This window comes from Leptopilina boulardi, unplaced genomic scaffold, assembly GCF_019393585.1.
Source record: "Leptopilina boulardi isolate dan_hultmark-lab unplaced genomic scaffold, ZJU_Lbou_2.1 LbouV2_137, whole genome shotgun sequence".
Classification (NCBI taxonomy): domain Eukaryota; kingdom Metazoa; phylum Arthropoda; class Insecta; order Hymenoptera; family Figitidae; genus Leptopilina; species Leptopilina boulardi.
The window spans coordinates 1,599,036-1,626,487 of record NW_026137682.1 but is presented as its reverse complement, the minus strand read 5'-3'; the positions used below and the strand labels follow the sequence as shown (position 1 = coordinate 1,626,487).

Sequence of the window (27,452 nt, the reverse complement as noted above, 5' to 3'; positions counted from 1 at the left end):
TCATACCAAATCAAAATTGCAAATAAGAAAAAAATTTACACTATCTTGCGTAAATCAAGAAAGGAAAAGTCGAAATAATTATTATTATCATAAAAAAAAAAAAATAATAAAGAAAGAACTGACAAGTCCGGGATTGAAAAACCGCAAGAATCAATTTCACGAAGGAAGGACAAAACAAATTAAAAATGTAATTAATCCTTCCAGAGAAATACCTGCCCATCACATTAGAATTTAGAATTCACAAAGCCATCATCATCATTTCTTCCAAAAACATATTTTGAACAGACAGAACACAAAATCATCCGTCTCTGTCTAGTTTTTCTCTCCAGACTTGCTCTCTCAGCAGGCAGTGTGGATCACCAAGTGGGAACTCAAGAACAGAGAGCGCGATAAAAGAGAGAAAGAAAGAGTAAGAGTGAAAGAAAAAAAACATCTCTCAAGTCTGCGGGATCAAGAATCGCAGTGGGAGAACTTGTAAAAGGGATGAGGAGAAAATTTTGACCGAAGCCCTCCACCAATCATTTAGCTTGAAGAGACCCTGAGGGTTGGAAAATCGCGTGCTTCGAAATTCGCGGGGTTTCTGTATTGTTCATGATCGAGGGGAATGTTTTTACTCACGCTGCGTTGCCCTCGAGTTTACTTGAAAAGAAAGAAGGGAATTCACTCACCTTATTGGTTCGTCCAGTGGCGCCGCCTTTCCCTCACACCAATTTACTCAACTTGAATTCAGCTTCAGATCCCTGTTCACCACACTCTGTTTTCCAGTTTGCTTTCGGGAGTCGAGCAGGATACAATCTTTTTTTTTTTCTCCCTTTGAAAATAATCGGAGAACCGGCTTCACGAAATAAACCCTCGCTCACTCTGAAACAAGTATCACGAGTGAGAGAGAGAGACAATATAAACAATAATTGTTTTTTTATTTTTACAAGAAAGAAGAGTAGTGCGTCGATATAAATAAAGTGCACAGTTAATGTTTTTTTTAAATTAATCAATGCAGACTCTTCGATTAAAAGTACACTTATCATTCACGATTAACAACGGGCTCAAGTATATCTGACAAGGAGAACCAATTCTGAGAATTGGATTTGCAATTATTATTATTTTTTTTATTAAGACGTGTTTTGACGTGATTTTTTTTATTATTGTCAATTCGGCGTTCTATGAGAGCAGCGTGTGTGTATTCGCATAAATGTAACCGCGATTTATTAAGTGTCAGTTCTTCGAGTATATAGTGTAAAGTTTATTGCAAGAAGCTGATAAATAATCAAAACAAGATCAATTCAAGTTTGTTCTGGCTTAGCAGAGGATAAACGATACGATACTCCGAAAAGAAGAAAGAAAACTACAGTGTTTTACAAAGAGAAAAATTTTATAAAACTTATTGAAGTTTAAAGAGACCTTTGTTTTTAGTAAATTCTGAATGCAATTAAGTCTTGAATTTAATAAGAGCAGTACGAAGGGAGTTTTTTTTACTACAGGTAATTATTTCTTTGCAAAAAAATAAATTAATTGTTTACTGAAGAAGAAGAGAAAGATAATTTTTCTGAATCACTGTCTCCATAAAAAAATATATCAGATAACCTTCTCAACTAAATTGTGATAATTCAGCCTGAGAATATGATATAGTAACCTTTAAATCAGAAGATCGAACAGTATAAAAAAAAGTTATCCCTGCATCAATTTTTTCTTTTTTAACTATTACCTTCATCTGTTTTTTGTGAAAGTGTGCTAATTTAGTTAAAGTTAAATTTGAATGGAATTTAAAAACTTCTGACAAAAGAAAAACATCAATTTTCATGATAAACAATTTAGATAACATAACCTAAATTATGACATTTTAGAATTTTTTTTAAATATAGAAATTCTTTTATTATGTAATGCAATTAATTTCAATAATCTCAATTAAAAGATTTGTATCTCCTTTGAGATGTAACTTTTTTTTTTATTTTTCGTTAGGTAAGATAAAAAAAAAAATGAAAGTAATATAATCACATCACCCAAAGATTTCCAAATCTGGTATCAATAAAAAAAAGATTATAATGCTTAACAGTAATGAAAAATTTTGTTTACCAAAATCCATTCAAATGATGACACGACTTAAAAAATTATCAATACTTATCAGTTAGCACTATACTTGTCATGTATTATAATTTAAATACAATTTATTATATCGACATAAATTAGAAAAAATTTATCGTTCTTTCTGAGGCAAATAAAAATGTTAATTGCTTTTAAAATTACAAGACTTCTGATTAAGGACTGTGTCTGAAATGCAATATTTTTAAATTCCACCTAAACTCTAATTTTATTTCTTTCAAAAAGATTAAATTCACTTTTGAATATTGATGTCCTGCAAGTTATGAACGTTCAAACAAACGAAATCGTATAAAAGAGGTATTCTATTATTTTGACATTCGTAAATATTAACTTGTCGTTTTTATTTTTTTTTTTCGTTAATTTTTTTTGTCAAATAAATATTTTTTCAAATTAAATAAAACACAATAAAATGTCTTTCTCTTGCTCAAAGGTCCTATAAATTTTTATGACTCTTTTGCAAAAATTGTAATGGAGACTATTGTAAATAAGAGTGCCTTTTAAAAATGTTTTATTCGGACAACTGTTATTATAACTTAGACAAAGGAGTAATTAATTAAACGAAATAATAAATACTATACATTTTTTAAATAATGATGACCTATACACAAATTGAAGATTAAAGTAGATTTAATCTCTATTCGAAAACAGTTTTAATATAATAGTTAATATAATAATAATAATAATAATAATAATAGTATTAGTAGTAAAAAAATAATATTTAAAATAACAATAATACAAAAATTAGAAATGTAAAAAAAGTTTTCAACGAAAAATTTGCCTCCAATATTCACTTCAATTTGGGTAATCATTCATTATTATATAATATAATGAACAGACTGACATATTTTTGAAAATCCTTTTGTTTTTGACTTCTGGGGTCAAGAGACTTAAATATATGTTTAAAAAAATGAAAAATTTCCACGATTATCACAAATAAATACTTTAAAAATTGTTTATTTTTAACAATTTGTTTTTAATTACAATGATAGATTATAAATTCTACATATGTAACATAAATGATAGGTAAAGTTTTTGAAGAGGGGGGGGGGCGGATGGCAGCTGCTTGCGCCGCGGCTGCATATCCCTCTCCTCTCCTCATTCACTTTCACCTCTCCTTTAGTCACTCACGAAACGTGGAGGTGTAAACTTCAGTCTGACGTTAGTGTAAGAACACATTTTAGGAAACTTTTTTTTTTTTTTTTTAAATAAATATTTATTAAACTGTGTATAGGACATTAATATAAATTAAATATTTACTATTTTGACATTTTGCAAATACAGTGACATATAAATATATTTTTTTTTTTATAAACTTTCAGTGACTATATAATATTGGCTACTTGCTGTAGCAAAAGGGCCATTTAATAAGAAAAAGGATAAGATGTCGGCTGCTGTAATGAACACACCTATGTTTGAGTGCAGTGAGCTTCTTTTTAAGGTAATTAACATTTTTCCATTAAAGGAATTTTTAACTTTTATTTTCCAAGGTACTTTTTACAATTTAATGTGCTTATAACAATATCCAGTCATTTTCAATTATTATTCTCTGGAACTTGATTGTAGTAATTCTTCCTTGAGTGTTATACAACAAAGTGTAAATATTATTATTATTATTTGTACTGAAATGATAAACATAATTTTAATGTTTTTTAAATTTATTTTTAATAATAGATTTCGTTTTTGGGAAAACTAATTAATATATTTTTTTTTAAATTAAATCGAAGAATCTTAAGTATTTAGTGATAATACAAAAATTTGTGCACTCATTTGAAATAAAAATATTTTCATTTAGAGGTTAGGGTTTTCAATATTTATATAAACAATGATGACAAGCCTGTTTCAACACGATTTCATTTTCTAAGTACTGAGGTGTTTTCTTCTTCACATTATTAGTAATTAACGATTCTTTTTTTTTAATTATACATAATTTTTTGTATTTAATTTTCAAAAAAGCACATTTTTTGATAAATTTATATAGTAAATAAAAATTTGTGTAACGTAGTTTAAAAAAGGGAATTCCAACGTCAAACAGGACAAATATGAAAATCATTTTATATTCATGATAGACGGATTAGCTACATCCTTACATATAAATAAGTTCATGATTATATTATGCGTGAGTTTTACCCACACGGGAAAATCACACCCACCATTTCGACATTCTTCTTCTTCTTCGTCTTCTTTTTCTTATTAATTTCACATTTTGATTATAAAATAATTTTTTGAATTATGATTTTATAAATGCAGTAAAATTTTAATTGCTCCTCATGTTATAAATAACAGAAAAATTCTTATAGATCGATTTGCCAGGATGTTACACAATATCATTTCATTTATATAATAATTCTTGTCATATTTCAAATAATAATTTCTGATTTTAATAGCAGCTATAACAACATAATTTTTATGTTTCAAAGGGGAAAATTTTTTTTTTTTTTTTTTTTTAAGACACTTTTTTTTGTTGACATATATATTTTCTCATAATGTTTTAATTTCACGAGCGCACGTGATATATTTCCAGGTGTGTAAAAACGTAATTTTAAATTGCTTCTAATCGCTTTTCAGAAGAAACATAAGATGCAAAATGGCACAAAATAATTATAAAAATACGCTCACCTATTATTCTCTGGTTACAAATTTCTGATTACTCGTTTGAAAAATTGTTTTTTTTTTTTTTTTCAAAGTGTCGATCACATTTCACAATTCGCGTTTTTCATCAACGATTCCCATTTTGCATTTTTGCTGTGCGCTGATTCATTTGAAAAATATTGTATATTGATAGACAGAACTTAATTAGCAGAAAATTATATTTTCTTTCATTAACATTCACGTTATTTCAAGCAGTGTTTTAGTTTTAAAAAATTTATTCGACTTTATGTGAAAAATGTCAAATTATAAATTAGATAATTTTTTTATTATGAGATATTATTCTACAAATTTTCGATTACTAAACCAAACGTTCTTTTTTATTATATATATATAAATTTTTTCATGAGTGAAATTAAATAATTTCTTCAAAACAAATTAATATTCAATTTTTGATTAATTAGTAATAGTATTTTTTTTATTGCTATATATAACTAAATGTTGAGAAAGTTTATATATATAAAAATTGTAATATTTTTTCAATTGTTCATGCTGCGTTCTTCGAATATCCTGTGTCTGTCTTAATGTCCGTAACTTTTCGAGTCTCTCACCCGGTTTCACTGTTGGACGAATTTTTATTGTTGCACGCCCACTGATTTTTCGACTGTGAAGGTGTATATATATATATATATAACAATGAGAATAAAATCTCGAGAGAAAGAGAGAGCGAAAGCGGGCAAAGACACGCGACTAAATAAGACAAAACGAAAGGAAACAACTCTCGCCTTTCGCAGAACGTAAAGAAGTCTCTTTCTCAGTTTCTCTACCTCGCACACAGAGTTTCACTCCTTGCGCGATTATATATATATATATATATATATAAATGAAATGGATCTTATTCAACTAACAATCAATACGAATGTCAACTTTTCACCTTTTCAATTAAAATTAATGATCGTTCAATTAACTTGAAAATAGAAATGAGCCAATTATAATGCCACATATGTAATTTAAAGAGTACTGCATTTCCTATATTTATTTATGAAGTCATTGCACTTTCTGCAGCAAGTGAATGCGCCTGTGTTTTATTTAAGGAATTTTTTTTCTGTTTTTATTTATTTTTTTTTTTTTTTGATATTAAACAAACATTATTGAAATATTAAAGAAGCATTATTATAATTGCATGATAAATTCGTATGAATTTATAATGAAAGTTCATTAGTGAAAAACAATTATTTTAATAGCTTAATTTTTTAAAAGTGAAATCATCAATTATTCCATAAATGGTGATACTTATAATAATATATGCTGGATCATACTTTGTGTGAAAGATTGAGTTGTTGGAAAATAAATTTAATCGAAAAGCGATAACGTTCAAAAGCAATGACAAGAAACTAATTATGGCTTTGCCGAAAAGTTGGTAAACAAATTTTATATTCAAAACTGTTTATTTTAAATTAGAAGTTGTTGTGAATACTTTGGATAATATTTTTCGTAAATAAATTTTTACAATAAATTTAAAGAAAAAGAAATGAAATTTTAGATGATTCAACGGGGATGTTTTTTTTTTTAACTATATAAATGCTAATGAAATTTTAATATTTCTTGGACTTTAAAGTACGGCCCTGAATGTTCGTCTCGCTCTCGAAAGTAATGATGCGTGTCAGGGAATAAGCAACAGTCTTGTTTGATACTTCATAATGTTATTTCTTTACGACTGTTTTGCCAATGGCTTGAACGGAGATGGAAATATGAATAGAAAAAAAAAATTGAACAATCGGAAACCACAGTAGTCTAATAGAGCGTAACATTATGATCTCGTTTGTCTCACAAATCTCAATTTAACTTGAAAATTAAAACTTTTTCTTTCTCTTAATAATTTATTATAAACTATTATATTTGTGCCGCATTCTTCTCTTGATATTGAAATCTCTAAATGAAAAGCTAATTATAACTTACGTGAAAGAATTCAATTATTAATTTTATATATTAACAAAAATACACTCTCATTTTCCAATTAGTGTTCAAAGTAAAATTTCCTCGGGAGACTTAAAAAGAGAACAAATTTTCATTGATAATTCAATTTTCTTTTATTTTCAATTACTGATTCATATAAACGATGGGAATTAAAATTACTAATGACGAGATTTAGCGATTGAAACTGCGTATAAGTTTTTGAATGTCGTATGACTTTCTCACGCCAATTATATTATTATACTTACGTAAAAAGTTTCACAATAAATAGAAAATTTTATATATATATATATTAAGAGATAAATCTGAATTTTAATAAAATTTTGATTTAAGATTAATGTCAATATATAATTAAATTATGTAATCTGAAAAAAATTAAACTATTCTTAATTTAAACCTGATACTTATGCGTTTAAAAATAAGTTTGTAAATCTAAATTTATAAAAAGCACACGTGAAATTTATAGATTGACCCTGAACTTAAATATACGTGACTGACTTAATTTAAGCATTTGCTTGATGACTTTTATAATTTAATTATTTTTTTTTTTAGTAATTTTAATTTATAAATTAATCTTAATTTTTTTTTTCATCAAATTAATGTACAATCAGTAAAAAAAATTAACTTAGACATTTAACAATGGATGCCTTTAAAAATGTTTTACAAGGAATATTTTCTTTTTAAAAAAATTTTGTTAATATTGAAATAAAAACGAAAAATTCTATCACGATAGTAAAAAATAAAAATTCAATTATCGTAATAAATAAAATGTTTCATTGGTTGCAATCTTTCGTTTAAATTTCTGGTTAAAATGTAAACTAATATATGTTTACTTTAGTTATCGCATGGTTGATATCAATTTGTATGTTACTCTTTGAAAGTTCGTGTTATCTGTATTTTTTTTCATTTCGTTTCCCCTTTTGACGCAATATATCAATTTTTTCCATTTAAAAAAAAAAAAAAAGATTTTTCAATTTTATTTACATCAGTAAACAAAAAAAAAATATATTAAGATAAATGCCACAATTAAATTCGTCTTTTTGATAAAGTCTCTTAATTTAGACTGAAAGTAAATTGTTCATAAATCCAAATTTACTGAGCGTGGATAAAACTCGCTAAAAGAAATTCTCGAGAAATTGATAAAAAAAAAAATAATAATAATAAAATCATACAAAAGTGATAAGAATCAGTTTTTGTTTGCCTTGACTTTCGAGGTGACACGATTTTTCCATTTCCGCAAAAAATAGATCGCTCGACCTTTGACACACGAACTAGACTCTGCTCATTTGCTTTTCTGAGAGACAAGGCCCTCCATTTCACATATAGGTATATATATATATATGTTGTACACGCGGTTTCGCCTCGTCTCGTGTACAAGAAAGAAATATTTGTATACAAAACTTTTTCTTTCTTTTTTTTTTCTTTCATTGTGTGTCGACCTTTCACACTACACGCACAAGAAATAAAAAAAAAAACGTTCCACGAAATGAGTCATGTTTGCACGATTTATTCACTCGTTACTCAGCCCATTTTTTTTACACCAATTATAACTCAAAAATTTTGTTTAACAAAAAATAATTGTATAATATAAAAATATTTTTAAATAAATTAAATTTTTTTTTTTTTTTTAATGTGGATTGCAAATTTTTATTTTAACAAAGCAACATTTTTAATACTGTCAAATGTCTTTTTCTTTTCATTTTCAAACAATGAGTGGGATTATGTGTTCTATTATTATATATATATATATAATAGAAAAGAGAATTTTTCCTTTAAAGGTGATCTTTGAACCGGAAATCGAACCACGTGTTTTTCGTCCCTAAGGAGAGAAAGAAAGAGAGAGAGAGGGATATTTAAAATTTCACGACCTCTTAATCGTGATTTTGAGTGTTCCCTAATTTTTGTTTTGATGCATATGTATGCCGGAAGTACTGGTTTGGTATCTTAGTCACGTTTTGCCGAGGAGTCATAGGGTCGTAAGAGTGCGAACCTGTTGCTTCATTCTGGGTGTGTTTATGAGGTTCCCCTTTGTGCAAAAGCAACCACACACTTTTCTGCACTTGCATCCGCACACAGCCTCCATTCTATTGTTAAATTTACCGGACCATTTCTCTCCCCCCTTCCTATTTATTTTTTTTCTTTTTCATTCTCTGTTTCCCTCTCTATCTCTCTCTCTTTCTCTTGGAGCTTTGGATTGCTTTGCTTGAAAAATTTTCCCATATTCCTGAAAAGAAACGAGACTTATAAAAGGGGAGGATTTCCGTGCACCTTGCTTTTTCACTCTTCGCTTCTTCTAGGCACTTCTTCTTGTGTGTTGTGTTGTTGTTGATGTTCGAAGCAAGGAGGGTTGCCTACCTCTCTCGTTTTGTCCTGAAGCCCGTTTTACATCAGTCACAACTTATATCAAGTCTTCACTTTCTCTCTCTCTCTCTCTCCCTCTCGTAACTTATTTTTCATTGAATAACAAAAGCAAAAATATCGTAAAGAAACTTCAGTAAAAGTTGAGAGACTATTATTGCGTGATATGGATTGGAAGTTTTTTTTATTATTGAACATTTATTTCTTTCCGACCGAATATCTCGATGAATTTATATATTGAATGAATAAATTCGTTTTTATTCGAAATTTTTTATTCAATGCAAATAAATTTTGGATAATTTAAAAATAACTTTTAAAAAATGCATTTTTTTTTACAATAAAAATTAAAAAAGAAACTGATCTAAAATTCATGAATCTGTATTTTTATTGCTATGAGTAATACTTGTACTTACAATTGCAGAAAATCGCCTTATTAACCTACTAAGCTTTTGTTATTCCAAGATTAGCATTCAATATGAAAATGACGCATTAAAACTTCAGTTCAATACACTCGTGCATTGAAAAACTTTGATCTTGAGCTTACGAGTGGAATGGAATTATCATAATTATATATTTGTTGTTAAATTGTATTTAATTCAAGCCACACTTGTTTCAAAACTACTTTCGCCAATTACATACACACACACACATATGAGGCAAAATTCCTGAAATGTCCGAACAAAAAATTAAAAGTTCTCGAATTTAATCCATACTTTTCTAAAATGTTGTTATTGTTGGTGAAAGTCTAAAAATAAATTATTATTGAATTTAATAAAATAGTTTTTGAATTACAACGTTTTTAATTTTTGACTTTTGAAAAAAAAAATTTTTTTCAATGTACAATATTTATAAGAAGAATGCATAAAAGTTAACATATATATAATGATTTTTGAAGCTTTTTTGACGAGCTACACGCTGTTAATAAAAATTTTTTTTTTTAAATAACATTTGACCTTGAAATTCAAGGTCAAAATGTTAATTTACGTTTATCTCAAAATCGGATTTTTTAAAATTATTTTTAACTATCTCAATGGAAAGCTTGACTAATTTCCTACAAAACATGTAATTTTCAGAGTGGGATCTTTTAAAGTTTTTGAGTTATTAATTAATTAATTAATTAATGTTTATAACAAATGAAATATTTTACAAACGAATAAAGTTACCGTAATTCTGAAGTTAGTAATTGAAAGTTAACGTAATTCCGCATCCAACGAGCCCTATATGAAGTATTTTGGATAAGTAGATTGTTAATAAACAATTAGTTAACATTGCAACTGTTTATTAACAATCTACTTATCCAAAATACTTCATATAGGGCTCGTTGGATGCGGAATTACCTTAACTTTCAATTGGTAAGTTCAGCATTACCATAACTTTATTTGTTTGTAAAATATTTTATTTTTTACTAACAACAAGCATCCAAAAGCCCTATATGAAGTATTTTTGTTCAATTTTAGTTAAATAACAATAAAAAATGAAATATCTTACAAACAAATAAAGTTATCCTAAATCTAAACTAACCAATTGAAAGTTAAGCTAATTCCGCATCCAACGAGCCCTATATGAAGTATTTTGGATAAGTAGATTGTTAATAAACAATTGCAATGTTAACTAATTGTTTATTAACAATCTACTTATCCAAAATACTTCATATAGGGCTCGTTGGATGCGGAATTACGTTAACTTTCAATCACTAACTTCAGAATTATGGTAACTTTATTCGTTTGTAAAATATTTCATTTGTTATAAACATTTATTAATTAATTAATTAATAACTCAAAAACTTTAAAAGATCCCACTCTGAAAATTACATGTTTTGTAGGAAATTAGTCAAGCTTTCCATTGAGATAGTTAAAAATAATTTTAAAAAATCCGATTTTGAGATAAACGTAAATTAACATTTTGACCTTGAATTTCAAGGTCAAATGTTATTTAAAAAAAAAAATTTTTATTAACAGCGTGTAGCTCGTCAAAAAAGCTTCAAAAATCATTATATATATGTTAACTTTTATGCATTCTTCTTATAAATATTGTACATTGAAAAAAAATTTTTTTTTCAAAAGTCAAAAATTAAAAACGTTGTAATTCAAAAACTATTTTATTAAATTCAATAATAATTTATTTTTAGACTTTCACCAACAATAACAACATTTTAGAAAAGTATGGATTAAATTCGAGAACTTTTAATTTTTTGTTCGGACATTTCAGGAATTTTGCCTCATATATATATATATATATATATATATATATATATATATACAAAATATTGTCATATGCAATTCTTTTTTCAAAAATATTTATAATTAAAAAAAGCATAGTCTGTCAAAAAAAAATTTTTTTTTTATTAAATCGATGACAGAAATAGAAATTATTTTCGACAAAAATAAAATAATCAGAAATGAGAGATAAAGAAAGAACAAGAAACACGTGTTCAAGGGTTAAAGATATATTTTCTTGTCTAAAAAAAAAAGCTTCTTATAAAAATCTTTAGTGTATTTTTTTCAATGAATGAAAATTTTTATCTTCATAAATTGCTATTATATTGATCAACGTATTAGAAATAAAAAAAAAAAAAATTCCACTATTAATCTATTGTTCGTGTTAAAATCTATAACGATAAAATATTGGTTTTTTTTTCTCGACAAAAAAAAAAATAATAAAAAACTTGAGACGTAGTAAAATAAAATGAAAAACACTTGAGAGATATCCCGATCGTGTAATGACTTTATTACTCGCATTGTGTATATTTGTATAAATGTTCAATCTATTGACTATAGCAAAAGATAAATAGAATGACGTCAATACTGAATACAGTATATATCAATGATTCTGGAAAATGTTCATCTGGCACTGATCCAAAGAACCAAAAAAAAAAAAAAAAAAAAAAAGAAGAAAAAGAAAAAAAGCGTGGGAGAGACGATCTTTTGCGCGCGTTTTTCCTTTGTGTATTCACTTGGCCCCCTCGGTATACTATGATGTTGAAAAAAAAAAAAATAAATACGACTGACTGCGTTCTTCTCAGAAAAAAAAGGAATTGACAAAAGTGTGAACCCTTGGCCTGACAATATTTTACACCAGTCTTTAAATTTAGATTTGCCAAAGACATTGAATTTTATTTAATATTTTATTGATATTCAAGAGATTTGTTTTTTTATTTTTCAAAATTATATTCAAAATTGATTTTTCTTTTTCAATGTAACTCTCTTAATTTTAGCATTGAAATGGAAATTTAATATTTGTAATTTAATTTTTAAATTTCTTTCTTTCTCTCTCTCTCTCTCTCTCTCTCCTTTATATTTCAATGAAAATTTAATATTTATATTTCAATGTAATATTACACATTTATTACACGGAAATTTAAATACAAGACCGTGATAAGATAAGCATTTTGTCAACTTAAGAGAAAATAATATTCTTCTTTTTTTCAAATATTAAAAACAAGAAAAACCAGTTTATATAGGAAAGATGTTTATCTCATCATTTTATATTATATATATATATATATATATTTTTAGTTTTTAATTATTTATATGACGAGTAATAGCCACTGTAGATTTGCGATATAAAATATAATAGGAAAAAAAAAATTGTGGAAAAAAACCACGAAAAATTATTACATAATTTGAAATGAATTGAAAAAATAATGTATATAGAAAATTACGTAAAGCAATTTATAATTTCTAAACAATGGAATTTAATTCACTATTTTTGCAGCCCCTCAACACTCTGTATATTGCAGTTGTATATCTATAACGGGATGATATTTTCTTCAATTACAATTTTGCTATTTTTTTTTTTTTTTATAAATCTTCCATGAAAGCAACAACAATACATTGTTCACCACGTAGTATATTCATCATGGAGAGTGCAATTATGTTCGTAGGATAGCAACCGAGGGTCAAACGAGTTAATTCGTGTCTGGTTGAAATTTCCGAAGCGTGACAGCGACTTTAGACTGCACGCGAGTTATAGAGTTCGAGAGACTTGAAATGTTGACGAACGAGAGCGAGAGAGACGGAAAAGTTGGGTCAACGGGTATAGGCCTACGCACTCTCTGAGAGTACAGTGTTAAAAAAAAATCATGTGTGTATGTACATGTGAGAATACGTGATTCTCATATGTGAGAGTAACTAGTTATATATATATATATATATATATAAATTGCCTCAGTTGAGAGCATAAAGTGGCTTTGTGCCCGCAGAAAAGTCGTCGCGGTCATGTAGCAAAGCCTGACGCATACCCAAGTCTCCAACAACCATAGGCACTTCTTCGAGTCCAAGTCTTGGTTGCGTGCAAAGCCTCGCTCACAAAGGGAGAAAAAAGAAAAAAAAACTCACTTTGCCCGGGGAGAAAAGAGAAGACACACTCTTTTGCGCGCCGGAAGGGGAAACCTTCCCTTTTTCCTGCAATGCACAACTTTTTTATCTCAAAAAACATTCGTATTTTTACCCATCAGGATTCCGCAATATTTTAATTATCCCCCAAGCAGAAGTCCATTTACAACTTTATTTTATATCGCACTCTATTATAATGTGCCCACTATTTTTATATAATTTCACAGTGTATTTTATTATAATATTATTATTATTATATTTTATATTATACTGTATTATAATATATTCTTACACTTTAAAAAAATATAGATAATTTTTATCTAAATAAATTGAAAATTTTATTTCAAAATGAAAAGTGGATGAATTTTAATGGCAAATGAATGAAATACAATTAAATTTTATTTGGGATCGTGAATTTGGAAAAGGTAGTCTTTTTTTTGTTAATGCCATATATATATATGTATACCGGAAAGAAAAGACGTTTTAAAATTCCCTTGAAAAATATATATTCCACACTTGAAGGTGGGTTTCTTTTTTTTTATCGCCAACTGTTTCTAAATTAAAACACTTTTCGATTATTGTAATTTTTAATAAACCAATATTGAAGCAGATGTTTTTTTTCTTTTTCTAAATATATATATCCGTGTTAGATATTAGCATCGAATATGAATATATAGAAATTGACTCACGGAACCTTTTAAAAAATATCTAATCTATACTTGTGAAAATTTTGATTAATTTTTTTTATCTATTGCTAACTGCCACTCAAAAAAATGGTCGTAATAAGCTTTTTTTTAAATTAAATAGAAAAATATTAAAATACCAAAACCGTTTTTTTTTGCAAGTAAAAATTGGGAATTAATTTTTTTTATACGATATTTAAAAAATGTTAGTCGCATCATTAACTAATAATTTTCTCCATGTGAGATTTCTAATTATATTTATTTGGAATTTCAAAATGAAAATATTAAACATATGTGTAGGTGAAATTTTTTTTTTTTTTTATAATATAATAAGATAATAATTAGTCCCGTAATCGAGTTGTCGACCTCCCATTGTTAATTACGTGCAAATGCATTGTATGAGACACGACTTTGTCGAATGACAACCGGAAATGACTACCTGTCCTCTGAGTTACGCAAACCTACAATTATTCTTTATAGAATGATAAGGAGAGACAGAGAGAAAACGTTTGTGATCAAAAAACGTCACGTGCTGATGAAAAAGATATTTAAGCGTCTCTATTTTATACAATTAGATTCGAATATTATAAGCACTATCAAATTAAATGTTTTTTAGACAAAAGTGAATTTTAAAATTATTTTCATGAGCTTTTTTTGACAAAGAGAAATTTACAATAAATGAAAGGTTTTTTTTTTTTTATAAAACCATGGAAAGTTGTTATGAAAGTTTTACACACATGTAGCCCGCTGGGTAAAAATTTACTCGTTATTTTAAGAAATCGAGTTACTTTCTTTATAAAATGTTGAGAACGGAGTGAGACGATGATAATTATCGTAATTAGGATTTCAGTATGGAGCAGGCCGATTACGTAATATTTCTGTGTATATGTGTTACATCTTACAAAGGCGCAAACGACACACGATGACGTTCCTGAAACAAAACCGTGACTCGATTTTCTGTCGCTTCTGCAATTCACCTCTAACCTTCTCGGGATTCGTGTTATAATATATACGAACAGTGAAAGTTCTTCTTTTAACATTTATCATCAGATTAACAACAAATTAACGACATTGATATTCGATAAGGCTAATATTCTTTTTCTAAAGGTTAAATTCTAATTGAATTATATGGCAAGGCGTATCGAAATCAAAATTGCGCCGAAATCTTCAAAAAAAGAAAAAAGAAAAAAGAAACCTATAGTAAAACTTGTTGAAAGGTTTTTCTTTTAATCCGAAAAACCTGTGACGAATTTGGGGAAAATGGTTTTCTTGTATAGTGTAGCATTTCGAAATGAAAGATGGTAGTGCCTGATAATTGGTCCATTAGAGCCGGAGCTAGAACCCCTTGGAAATTTTTGAAAAGAAACTTCCAGTCACTTTTGAAAAAGAAATTTTTTTTCACGAAGCGAATCCGTTAAACGAGTGTATATCTTTGTCGGAAAATCTTAAAAGGTTCTCGTTTTGCGCAATTTTTATTTAAAGACACTTTTAACAATTGATTTTGATATTTAAAATAAAAAATACTTTAAGAATAATAAAAAATTGAATGGGTTTACAATTTTGCAAATGATATTTCAAGTTTCAAGTGGAATTTAACCAAAAAAAATGAAATAACATGATCTTGCAAATTACATTCAGAAATCTCACGTGAATATGGATTATGTAAGGAGTGTTATCGAGTGACTCGTGAAGCGAGTATACGATAATTGGGAAAAAAAGCAGAAGCTTTAAAATTTACATGAACACTTATTAGTATTCACTATATGGAATATCCGATTTCTAGTGACTGAAAAGTAATGAGCAGTTCTTTTTCTCTTTTTTTCGAAGTAGTATTTACATAATTGCTACAATTTACATTTCTGAAATTCAACACTAAGAGAGTGAGTGAGAGAGACTCAAACTGTATGTGTGTTCATGTCTCTTTGGGATTATTACCGCACTTCTAAATTACGGAATGAAATGAAGAATTGAAAATATACGAGACATGATAACCTTGTGCGAACGTGATACCATTTTTTTTTCGTGTGGGTCGACATTTCATAATCACATGAATGAAGTGATCTTTTGAAACTGATAAGCTATTGAATTTTATAATACACTAATAGATTTTATCACACTCTACTATATGGCAAAACAAATTTAGTTTTAATAATTTTTCCATTAACTTGAAAAGAAGATTAGAATCTATTTTATATATGTTTAAATCAGTTTTATTATAGAAGCAAAAATCTCTTCTTTTGTTCTATATAAGAGTGAAATACTTAAATTATCTCCAATATAAATGCTTATAATTCTGAATGAGATATTTTAATTGGCATTTTAAATTCAGCAACATAAACTATAAAAAAAAATTCAATAAGTGAGATGAAAGTAACAATTTCTAATTCCTTTTTTTTGTACGCGCTTATACAGACACTTTCTGTTTCACTTTCTTTCGTTCATTTTAGTGAAGGTTGAATATCCGGTTTTAGAATCTCGTAATAAGATATCCAGCTGTGTCAGTTCTTAAACTTCACTTCTTCGATAATAGAAGAAGTTTGACATTTATTGGAAACAGATTTTCGGTAGATCCTGAATTTTCTTTTTTTTTCTTTTCCCACAGGAATGAAGTTTTAAAACTAATTTTAGGCATCGTCGAACAGCTGTGTTACAATTTGTATACACATTCAAAAGCGGCGATATTTTTGAAAATTTTTTTAGGCATAAAAAGAGAAAGACAATTTTTAACGAACCTAATTTTGAGGATAGTATCAGTTTACTTTGAATAGCCTTGTTATATATAGAGAGATTATATGATTTTTTAAAGCAATTTTTTTTGTATATATAAAATATTATGTATTTTTGTGTGGCCTTGAGATATGTTTCGAAAAAAAGGTATTTCAACTGATCCTGACTACTTTCTCGGCTTGGCGCCATCAACTTTAGTTGTATATTAAAGTTTGAGAAAGCTATTGCGTCCCGGATGCTTAAAAGGCCTTGGAATGGTCCAAAAATTCGAAATTGTCAATTTTCGTTGCTGTTGTTGAGAAAGAGATGCACGGAAGTAAAACAGGACTCTTAATAACAAAGCAATTATTTACTTTTTCATTTAAACAAATAGATTTTCTATTTATAATTTATAAAAAGAAACATGGTTAATTTTTTCATTCTTTTATTTTAGATACTTATTTTCAATATATATATATATATATGTATTTGATGTGTAAATTGATGCCTCTTTGTATAACGAAATTGGTCGATAGTTCAAGGTCGCAAATAATATATAGCTTAATGACTTTTTAAAAGATGACTAAACTTCCGGCTTTAATTTGACCTTTGGTTTAGAATACGAAATCCGGTTCGTATTTCTTAGAGAGTATATAGAGTTCATTGACAGACCTCGAGGCACACTGATCTAACAACCAATTATCAATTGCTCCAATCATACTCTATTATTTTCATATTCAAACTCTCCATCGTCTTTTGAAGCCCTTCAAAGAGCACTGAAGGGGAGTCTGATTGACTAAAAGTGTTTCTTGATTGTTTCAAATGAAGGGCAAACATATATCTGTAAAACTATATAGAAAACCTTCGCAAAAATGATTATCAAATTTTTTTTTCTCTTGAGAAAGAATTTTTCTAGCTTTTTTCTTATATGTGATAATAATGATTAGGTTTTGAATAATAAATTCAAGGTCTCGTTAATTTTGTTCTAAGTGTAAATATATATATATATATGTATACTCTTGAAATTATTATATCCTGTTCATAAAATATGTATAATTGTAAGTTATATTGACATTAGTGGAAAACTCATAAAGCAGAGACTATTATTTGCATTTATGACGAATGATTCTGTTGTTGTAATACTGAATAAATTCAGGCGCGAGAATTATGATCGGAGAGAAATCGTGTTGAGAGCAAGTAACAAATTGTCTATTACTATTGTTGTTAATATTTAATTGCAACTGCATTAATTTATTATTTCCATTCGAAGTGCATTAACGGAAAGTTCCATCAGAAGCGTAAAAACAATTTAGCACTAAAAACTTTAAAATATACACTGAGAGAAATGAATGGTGAAATTTTGATGGTTAAAAGTAGATGTTATCCGGTACCATCAAAAATATGTTACTCCATACAATCTGGATTGTAACTGATAGAATTTGCCCGTATATATATATATATATATGTACCATCTATTTCTCTCCGTGATAGATTAGATATATTTATTATAAATTCGTATAATGATATTAATGAATATTTTTTGATTTTGTTTTTACAGAATGCTGCACCATCAAAGAAAGATCCCTCAACAAATTCAAATGGCAATGGTCACGCGCCCCTGCGTCGCAGTTACACATCCCTGGTGAATCTGATCGAGCAGCACAGGAAGCTTGACCGCAGCGTGAGTGAGCCGACCTCACGCTACAAGACCGAGCTCTGTCGACCGTTTGAAGAGAGTGGCGTCTGTAAGTACGGCGACAAGTGCCAATTCGCCCACGGCTTCAATGAACTCAGAAATCTCGCTCGTCATCCAAAGTACAAGACCGAACTCTGCCGCACCTTTCACACGATAGGCTTTTGCCCCTACGGGCCACGCTGTCACTTCGTGCACAACTTTGAGGAATTGTGCACGATTCACAATCAAAAGGTGAACGCTGCTCCTGCGCCAGCCACCGCCGCTCAATCCAACATAATGGGTCTGAATCCTCTTATTGCCGGCAATGGTCCCGCCACAAACGTCAGTGTCAGTCTCCTCGAGCAAATCGCCACATCGCCTCAGGTTGCTGCCGTTGCCGCTGCGGCCGCCGCTGCTGCTGCTGCCAGTACACCACTCATGAGAGCAAACTCACTCAGTCTTGGAACACCCGCTGCTGCAACTTCATACAATCAGCCACTCCTCAGGACCAATTCGTTGACCCTGGCAAATATCACCCATCTACATCAACACCATCAGCAGCACTCGACGGGTTCTGTGATTGGTGCACCAAGACCAAAGCCCTTGAACCTCAGTCCAACATTCTCCCTCGGTAGTACTGCCGATTCAATTTCACCATCATCAAGTCTCAGTCAATCGCCAACAAATTCAATGGCCAGCTTCTTTAGTGACGATCAAACCGGTATTATTGCACCAACACCATTTAGTTTTGGTCAAGATTTTGGACTACTAGCAACAAGACAAAGTCCAAGTCCACAAGGCATTTGCAGTCCCATTTCTGATGATCTCACACCACGAACACCATCACCACTCTCATCAAATGGCGAATCACGACTTCCCGTATTCAACAGGATCAGCAGCACTCGTTCCACTTTTGAAAATCTTAAAATCTAATTATCATCCCACAAATTGGAAAAATCATCTTAAAGTTTGATTTCTCTTCTTCTGTGGAATTTTTTTCTTTTAAACAAGGACTATACACAAAAAAAATTTATATCCGAATGAAATTTTTGAGGGACCACACCATTATCAAGAGGGAATATGAGAAGAAACAAAAAAGAGGAAAAATTTTAGTCCTATAGAAATCCTCCGATCTCGTTTCTTCCTTCTCGAATTGCCTCTTAGTGAGGATTCCTCTAATAATTCGGGGCAGGTGAGACGTTGCAATATAAATATATTTCAAAAAAAAAAAAAAAAAGAAAACGTTTTTTTCAAGTAGAGCGTTCCGCTGTCGGTTTTTTGAAAATCAAAGATGAATGAATAATGCGATTCAGTAAAAAAAAAATAATTAAAAGGGGAACTCCCGATTGTCTTCCAAATGCGAGAGAGTGTGATACGTGTGAATGAGTTGCGTGAATGATGATCACGGGGCGAGAGAGAATGCGCGAGAGTGACAGTGGAATACGCGACTGGTAAATAACGAAACGAAAAAATAGTTTTTTTTTCAAAAAAAAAAAAAAAAAAAAAAAACTCTAAAGTTTAACGATGGAGTTTTTTTCTTTCATTTTGCGGGAGTGAACCAAGCCATGTCGCGCATTCTCAACACGTAAAACGCCATAGAGTGCGAAGGGGAGGTCATTAAATATTCATGGTAACATGTTCTTTCCCATATATAAAAAAAAAATGTGATATGTAACTATTGCAATAGAAATATTTACTTTAATTGAAAAATAATTCTATTTCTAGCGAGATAGGAGAGCATGGTATATATTAACGTGATTTTCAAAGAGAATTTTTGCTTTTAATTTTTCCAAGATCTTAGAATTCAATTTGAATTTCAAAATTCAAAACAATCTCATGTGTATTTTAATTTCTATTTAAAAATATATTTCAATATCGTTGTTGAAAAAAAAAAAGTTCAATAGTTGAATTATTGTTTTTTAAAAATGATATTTCAATTTTCTTTTAACATTCATTGTTTGATATAATTATTTCGAAAATTTGTGATTTCAAATATTATTCAAAAAATTTAATGTTTAAAATATTTTTCAAAAATTCGACTTTTGAAATATTTTTTAAAAATACAATTGAGAATAAATATTTTTTTTTAGGTATTTACCTTAAAAAACAAAAAAAAAAAATTATTTTAATCGTTTTTAAAAATAAAATTCAATATTTTAATTGAAATTAAACAAAATAATAATCATTATTCAAAATTAGAATTAAAAACATCAAATCTCTTTGAAATATCACGAAAAATAATTCAAATAAAAAGAAAGTGCCTAAGTGACGTGGTTTTCGAAAATCGAATACATTCTGTACATATACTCTTTTCTTACGATACGAAGAAGAAATGTTTTCGTTTAAATTATATACATGATTCAAAATGTTATAGATTTAGTTTATATTAATATTATTTTCACGATTAACAATTATTATTATTATATTATTATTATTATTATATTATTATTATATTATTATATTATTATTATATTACATTATTATTAATTATTATATTCGCATACGCGTCGGGATTTAAAAAGCGCAGTATACTCTATTTATGATATCCCATAAGAATTATGTTTTTGCAAAAGCGCTAATTTTTCCGATGAGAGTTGCATTCTTCAATTTTTGATCATATTTATCAGTCAGCTCTTTGGGGAAAGAAAAAAAAATCAAGTCAGTCCAATCATCCGTTTTCTCATTAGCAATATTGCTATTGTAACCATTACTACTACTCTAGGTGTACTGTTACGCTATTACACTATTACTTTCTATTATTATCATACGCCATTGTCACACTTCCATAACGGGTTAAATGTTTCACAAAAACATTTTCTCAGACGACTTTTTTAAAAAAAGAAAACACTTTTGCAATTATGAAAAAAAATCTCCTATACATATTCAAGTTACTTTAGTAGATTATTTTTATTATTATTATTTTATTATTATTATTATTATATTATTATTATATTATTATATTATATTATTTAATTATTTAAATTTTTTTCTATGTTATAATTCGTCTGTCTTTCCCGTTTTGCTCTTTTGTTTCTTCCTAGGCTCGATTTTGCCACTTTATATTTTACCAAAATAATTTACTTTTAACACGCTTTTTTTATTATATATTATAGTATTTAAGAGAGTTCAAGAGTTTTTTTTTCTTCTCCATATCTTATTGTGTGAGACGTTTGTGATAAAACGTGTTTTCTCAAAGAGAGTTCTTTTTTTAATTCGAGTCGTTTTTTTTGGGGAGGGAGGGCAAAATTTTTATAGGGCCAAAGGAAGAAGGGAATTGAACAGACGGAAACAAAGAAATATGGGAGAATGAAAAAAAAAAAAAAAAAATGTTTTTATATATTTCTTTCGTGAGCGCGCGTGGTAAAAAAGTGTCTCGGAAATAATAATTATTTAAGCGGAAAAGAACTGATTCGCAATTCGTTAGTTTTCTATATCTATTTTTCTTCTCTTTCTTTTTTTTCCCCTTTCTATTTGTCGAGTATAATAAACACGCCAAGATTATATATTTATGCCATGTGTTGAGATCATGAAATAAGATTGAAAAATTTAAAAAAAAAAATGGCGCCCCAGTACACTACGAGCGCGCGGGCTTGGTTGCATTATCCTTGCGAATATATATATATATATATAATATATATTTTTTTTTTTTCTTAATTTTTTCAACTCGATTTAAATTAATATATATTTATTGTATACAAAATAATTGATATAATATTTGAATTTAGTTTATCGCCAGATGCAAAACAAAAATTCTGAAAAGGATTGCGTATGCAGAATTTTATCCGTTGATTCTGACTCGGATTTTTTTGTTGTTTTTTTTTTTTTTTTTTTTTTTATTAGAAAGAATTGCATGCATCTGATTAATTTTAATGCGCGCGTCTTTTTCTTTATTTATTTTTTATTATTAATATTATTTATTTATTACTTTTCTTTTTTCTCTCACTTGAAACGAAATAATTTAAAAGAAAACAAAAAAAAAAGTACAAAAAAGAAACGTAAGGGTGACGCTCAAGCAGCGCGCTTTCCTGTTATAGACTTGACCACTTCTATATATAAATAAATATATATATATATAATATTATTAATGAATAATATACTATACGTGTACGTCTCTTTTTTAATTTAATATATTTATTTTTTCAAACGTATTTATATATTTATACAATATTTTATACTGCGTTCTTCACAGATATACACGAGCAAACTGAAAAAAAATGATAAAAAAAAAAAAAAAAAAAAAAAACAGGCGCATGTTATGTGCAAGTCGATCTCTTGGCTCTCAGAGGAACCGGATGTTCTTCAGCTATTCTCGGAAGCCCTTTTTTGTGGAGACAGAATAATCATCCCTGCAATTCTTTTTTTCTCTATCTGTTTTTTTTTTAATTTAATTTATATTTTACAAATCTGTTTTGGAAAGTTTAGTTTTAGTTTGGCGTAAAAATATTTGTTATATTTCCGTTAAAATAATAATTAAAAAAAAAAAAGTGAATGAAACTGTGATCCATAGCAGGGATGATACTTCTTTCACGAAAATATCTCCCCCTTTGCTCTAGTTTTTGTGGCCTCTAGTTTTTTGTATATTTAAAACAAAACAAAAAAAAACAAACAAATAAAGCGGAGAATTTAAACGTAAAGATGATGATATACTTAATTTCCCTTTGTGATATATAGAAAACGCGTACATGCGTCGATCGTCCACGATTTTGAGCGAGTATATGTGAGAAAAAGGAGATGACAAAAAAAATCAAGAAAGAAGTGTATTGTGAATGAAAAAATAAAAATTGTAAAAAAAATCTCGTGCTTCCTTCGACGAATGAAAAAAAAAAAGTATAGTTAATGTTATAAAACACATATGGGAGCCAACTGATAGGCTGGACGGAAGTCGTTCGAATCCAAAGTTAAAGTTTTAGTTGTGTATGCGAAGATCATATTTATTTCTTTATTCTGTGATAGAACACGGTTTTCAACTCTTTCCCATATGTTCCCGGATGTGAGATTATAATATATATATTTTTTTTTTCTTTTGGAAGAGTCAAAATTCTTTTTGTTATAAACGAAGAAAAATTGTTTTTAATAAAAAGAAAAAAACAAACAAAAAAAAATTATTTTTAGCAAAAAGAGAAATACATTTTTTTGTTTCTTTAAAATAAATTATTATTCCCTTTTTTTCGAAAAATAAATAATTGACACAAGTGTTTTTGTTTTTTAGTGAATAGTTATAAAAGATCAGAGGTTCGAACGGCTTCATCCATAAAATCGCAACGGGACCACAAACGTGATAAAAAAAAAAGAACATAAGATTTTTTTTCGTTGTCAAAGGAGAAAAAGTCAAGTCAGGCAATAGGAAAAAAATAATGTTGAGAGTGTGAAAAGAAAATGATTATTAATTATTCAAAATTATTGTGATTTTTTTTTTTTTTTTGATTTGTGTGTATTATTATTGAAAAATGAAGAGAGGCCTTTAACGATGTGCCTTAGCTGAATTTTGTTGATTTGTGAGAAAAGAGAGAAAGAAGAAAAAAAAAAAAACTTTGTCATTCTCAGCAAAATATCTTTTTTACTTGTGGAATAAAATTTTATCGTATTCTCACGCGGCTGGTGTCAGTTTAATGAGAATTACTGCTGAGGATCAAACGATTCCTGACCCAAGTGTCTTTCTCTCTTTCTTTCTTTCTCTCTCTCTCTCTCTCTCGACAGGGTTTTTTTTTCATTGCATTTTCTGAAAAACAAACACATAAGTCTCATGTATGTATGTAGTTTGATAAGTATTGCCAACAATACATTACCTATTTAATACATTTTATTATTACAAAATATTCCAAGTGTTATTCATTTTTTTTCCCTCTCCCAATTTAGTTGTAAGAATTTTTATTCTATAAAAATATTCTATTAAATTAAACATTAATAAATATTTTATTTAAATTAAGAATCTATGTTTTTTTTAAAAAACTTTTTATGTAAATAAATAAATTATAGAAAATAATTTAATATTTTAATTGAAAAAAAAAAAATTATATCGAATTTAAAATTTTATTTTTAAGTTTAATATGAAAAATATAAAATTACACATGAGAAATATAAAATTGTCAGTAAATAGTTGCAATGAATTTAAATTAACGTTGAAATTGTACATTAACAAGGCGCAGAGCTGAACGTTTTTATGCGTAATCTTGGTAGTTATGCCAACATATCAGTCGATAGTAATCAATATGCATGTTGATCAATTTTATTAGCTAGTGAACGAGCTGTGTGTGTGTGTGTGTGTGTTTATGTGTATGAGAAAGCCTCACGACGACGATGGAAATCGTCTCTGGAAATTGCCAACTCTATTTGTTTCTAATGCAAATGTCTTGCCCTTTGGGATTGAGTAACTCGGTATATATGTATAAGAAAAACAGGTTCTCAAATTTACTTCAAAGCCCATTTTCTTCTTTTGCTACTTTCAAATCAAATTTACTTCTCTTCAGATATCAATATATATATATATTCATCTGATAATGATAATTATAAAAACTTGTTTTCAATTAAATTTAATTTTTTTTTCCATTTGTGAATAAAATACAATAATTTTTATTCTTATATATTTATATAATTATCAGTTATTCAGAACTAATATTGTTTCTATAACAATAATTATATATTATAATATTCTATTCATGATAATAAATTATTATTAACTTTAATGACGCAAATTTTATTTCATTTAGGAGGTAATTATAATAATTAAATTCATTATTAATTTTTTAAGTATAATAATTATCATATAATTATTAATGTACTCTCTAAATCGGAATTAGTAGTTTTCTACTAATGAAAGAGTGCGTATTCGTTTACCAATTGAATTAGTAACAGTTTTGACTAATTTTTAGTATAAAACTACTAATTCATGGAGTAAGTCGTATTTTTTACTATTTCAAATTAGTAAACCGATTTACTCCATGAATTAGTAGTTTTCTACTAGCAATTAGTAGTTTTCTACTAGCAATTAGTAGTTTTCTACTAAAAAAGAGTAAAAACTGTTACTAATTCAATTGGTAATCGAATAAGCATTCTTTCATTAGGAGAAAACTACACTGAGAAAAATGTTTAGTCAGAGCAACCAAAATTTGGTTGGGGTAACAAAAAAATTTTGTTGGTATTTAAGCAACCAAACTATTTGTTTGAGTGTTTTTTGTTGGCATAACAAAAATGTTTGGTTAGCTCAACCAAATTGTTTTTTTAGGTCAACAAAAATGTTTGGTTGATCAAACAAACAGCTTTTTTTGTATAATTAAAAATTTTATTCTACCTTATCTCTTTTCTTTTTATCTTTATTATTTATTTCATTATTTATTTATTATTAATTTAACATTGAATTTATATTTATCCAATTGAAATATTTGTGGACTTTGAAAAATCTCATCTCCGCCTGGGATCGAACCTCTGTTTTAAAACTGAAGATCGGGAGCTCTGAACACTGGACTACCCATCCTTGTGAGAAATTTAAACTAACTGTTCTCTTAAGCTATGAACTGAGAGCGAATCAAATTATTTGGTTGTCGCAACCAAATTTTGGTTAGGACAACAAACGATCATTTGGTTTTTTAGACCAAAATATTTTGTTGTGTTAACCAAATTATTTTGTTGTCATAACCAAATTTTGGTTGGAATTTAAAAATGTTCAACCAAATAATTTGGTTGGCCTAACCAAATGTTTGGTTGAGATAACTCTACGACTTTGTTTCAGCCAACCAAAATTTGGTTACAAGAACCAAAATTGCCTAACCAAACAATTTTGTTGCAAACACTAAATTTTTTTTCTCCGTGTACTAATTCAGATTTAGAGAGTAGAAAAAAATAAATATAATTTATTTTATAATAAATAATTGTTCATTTTATATTTAATTCTTACATTGTTCAAAAATTGTTAAAATTTAAAAACATAAAATATTTATTTTCTTAGAAATGAAACGAATATAGTGAACGTGTAAATTTTGTCTAATTTCATTTCACTTAACGCCCATCAGTGGGTCATTTACCTAAACTAAAGTAGAAATATTTCATTTTTTTTTCTTGTAGAATTTTTTTTTATGTCCCATATTCTCTATATATATATAGTTTGCACTAATTTAGTTTTCTTCTTCCATTCTTTCTTTCTTTTTTTGTTTGTTTCAACCAAATTTTGCTTCTGTTTTCGCATCCTTAATACACGTTACACTCCTTTGGTGCCCCAACGCAATTCGCGCAGTCAACTTTTGCTTTACGATGGTTTCGCCAAGAAGCTGGGTCTTTGACCTCAGAGCGATTGTGTGTGGACATTCGAAAACGCGCTCTATAGATTGGCCACGCAGTATATACAACTGAGAAAAGAGGAAACTTGGCTCCAAGTCCGCGCACCTTGACTTGTGTGTTTCATTCAAGAGGACCTAAAATTAGCGAGGGAGTAAAGCGTCAAGATATTTGGCAGCGTTCAACGACATTAATTCACACACATACATTCATGCATACAGATATATAAACACAGACATAAATAATTTCTGTTACCAGGAATAAACATTCAAAACTTGTCCCATAGCTTTAACACCATAAAAAAAAAAATTTGTTTCCTTTTTGTTCTATTTTTTTTTTTTTTTTTGTTTTAGGGTAAAAATTTTTTTATTTCACTTGATAAAGATTTTTAATATTGGTTTATTCCTACTTAACTTCATAATTATTTTATTTATTATTTTTAAATTTTACATGAAAAGCAACAAAAATTCGGTTAGAAAAAGAAATATTTGGAGTTTAATATTTTGAAATCTTTTTACAGTCGATATTAGAAAAAATCGATAGCAGTTAAAAAATCGATATTAGTAAAAATCGATGGTAGTTACGATCGATAGTAGCAACAATCGATAATAGTTATAATCAATGGTAGTAACACGCGATATTAGTAAAAATCGATAATAGTTATAATCAATATTAGTAAAATTCGATAAAAGTTACAATCGATAGTAGTAACAAACGATATTAGTAATAATCGGTATTAGTAAAAATCGATAATAGTAACAAACGATAATT

At 28.1% G+C, this 27,452-nt stretch overlaps 1 protein-coding gene across 2 annotated transcripts; it reads left to right on the top strand.

The window, feature by feature from the left end:
• Positions 1 to 753: 753 nt before the first annotated feature.
• LOC127291397 (protein TIS11) lies at positions 754 to 24,229 on the top strand. Of its 2 annotated transcripts, none has more exons than XM_051320518.1 (3): positions 754 to 1,478; positions 3,417 to 3,535; positions 18,297 to 24,229. In XM_051320518.1, exons 2-3 carry the CDS (start codon positions 3,479 to 3,481, stop codon positions 19,344 to 19,346), a joined length of 1,107 nt encoding a protein of 368 aa, XP_051176475.1. In that variant the 5' UTR covers positions 754 to 1,478; positions 3,417 to 3,478; the 3' UTR covers positions 19,347 to 24,229. The 2 variants fall into 2 exon arrangements, with proteins under 2 accessions (XP_051176475.1, XP_051176476.1); XM_051320519.1 differs by lacking the exon at positions 754 to 1,478 and adding an exon at positions 3,197 to 3,261.
• Positions 24,230 to 27,452: the final 3,223 nt, after the last annotated feature.

What these genes read in the sequence shown, in the direction of transcription:
- LOC127291397 (XM_051320518.1), top strand. Translation starts at nt 3,479, where the DNA reads ATGTCGGCTGCTGTAATGAACACACCTATGTTTGAGTGCAGTGAGCTT. An exon ending in GCAGTGAGCTTCTTTTTAAG is followed by an intron (nt 3,536 to 18,296) that starts GTAATTAACATT and finishes TTGTTTTTACAG; the next exon opens with AATGCTGCACCATCAAAGAA.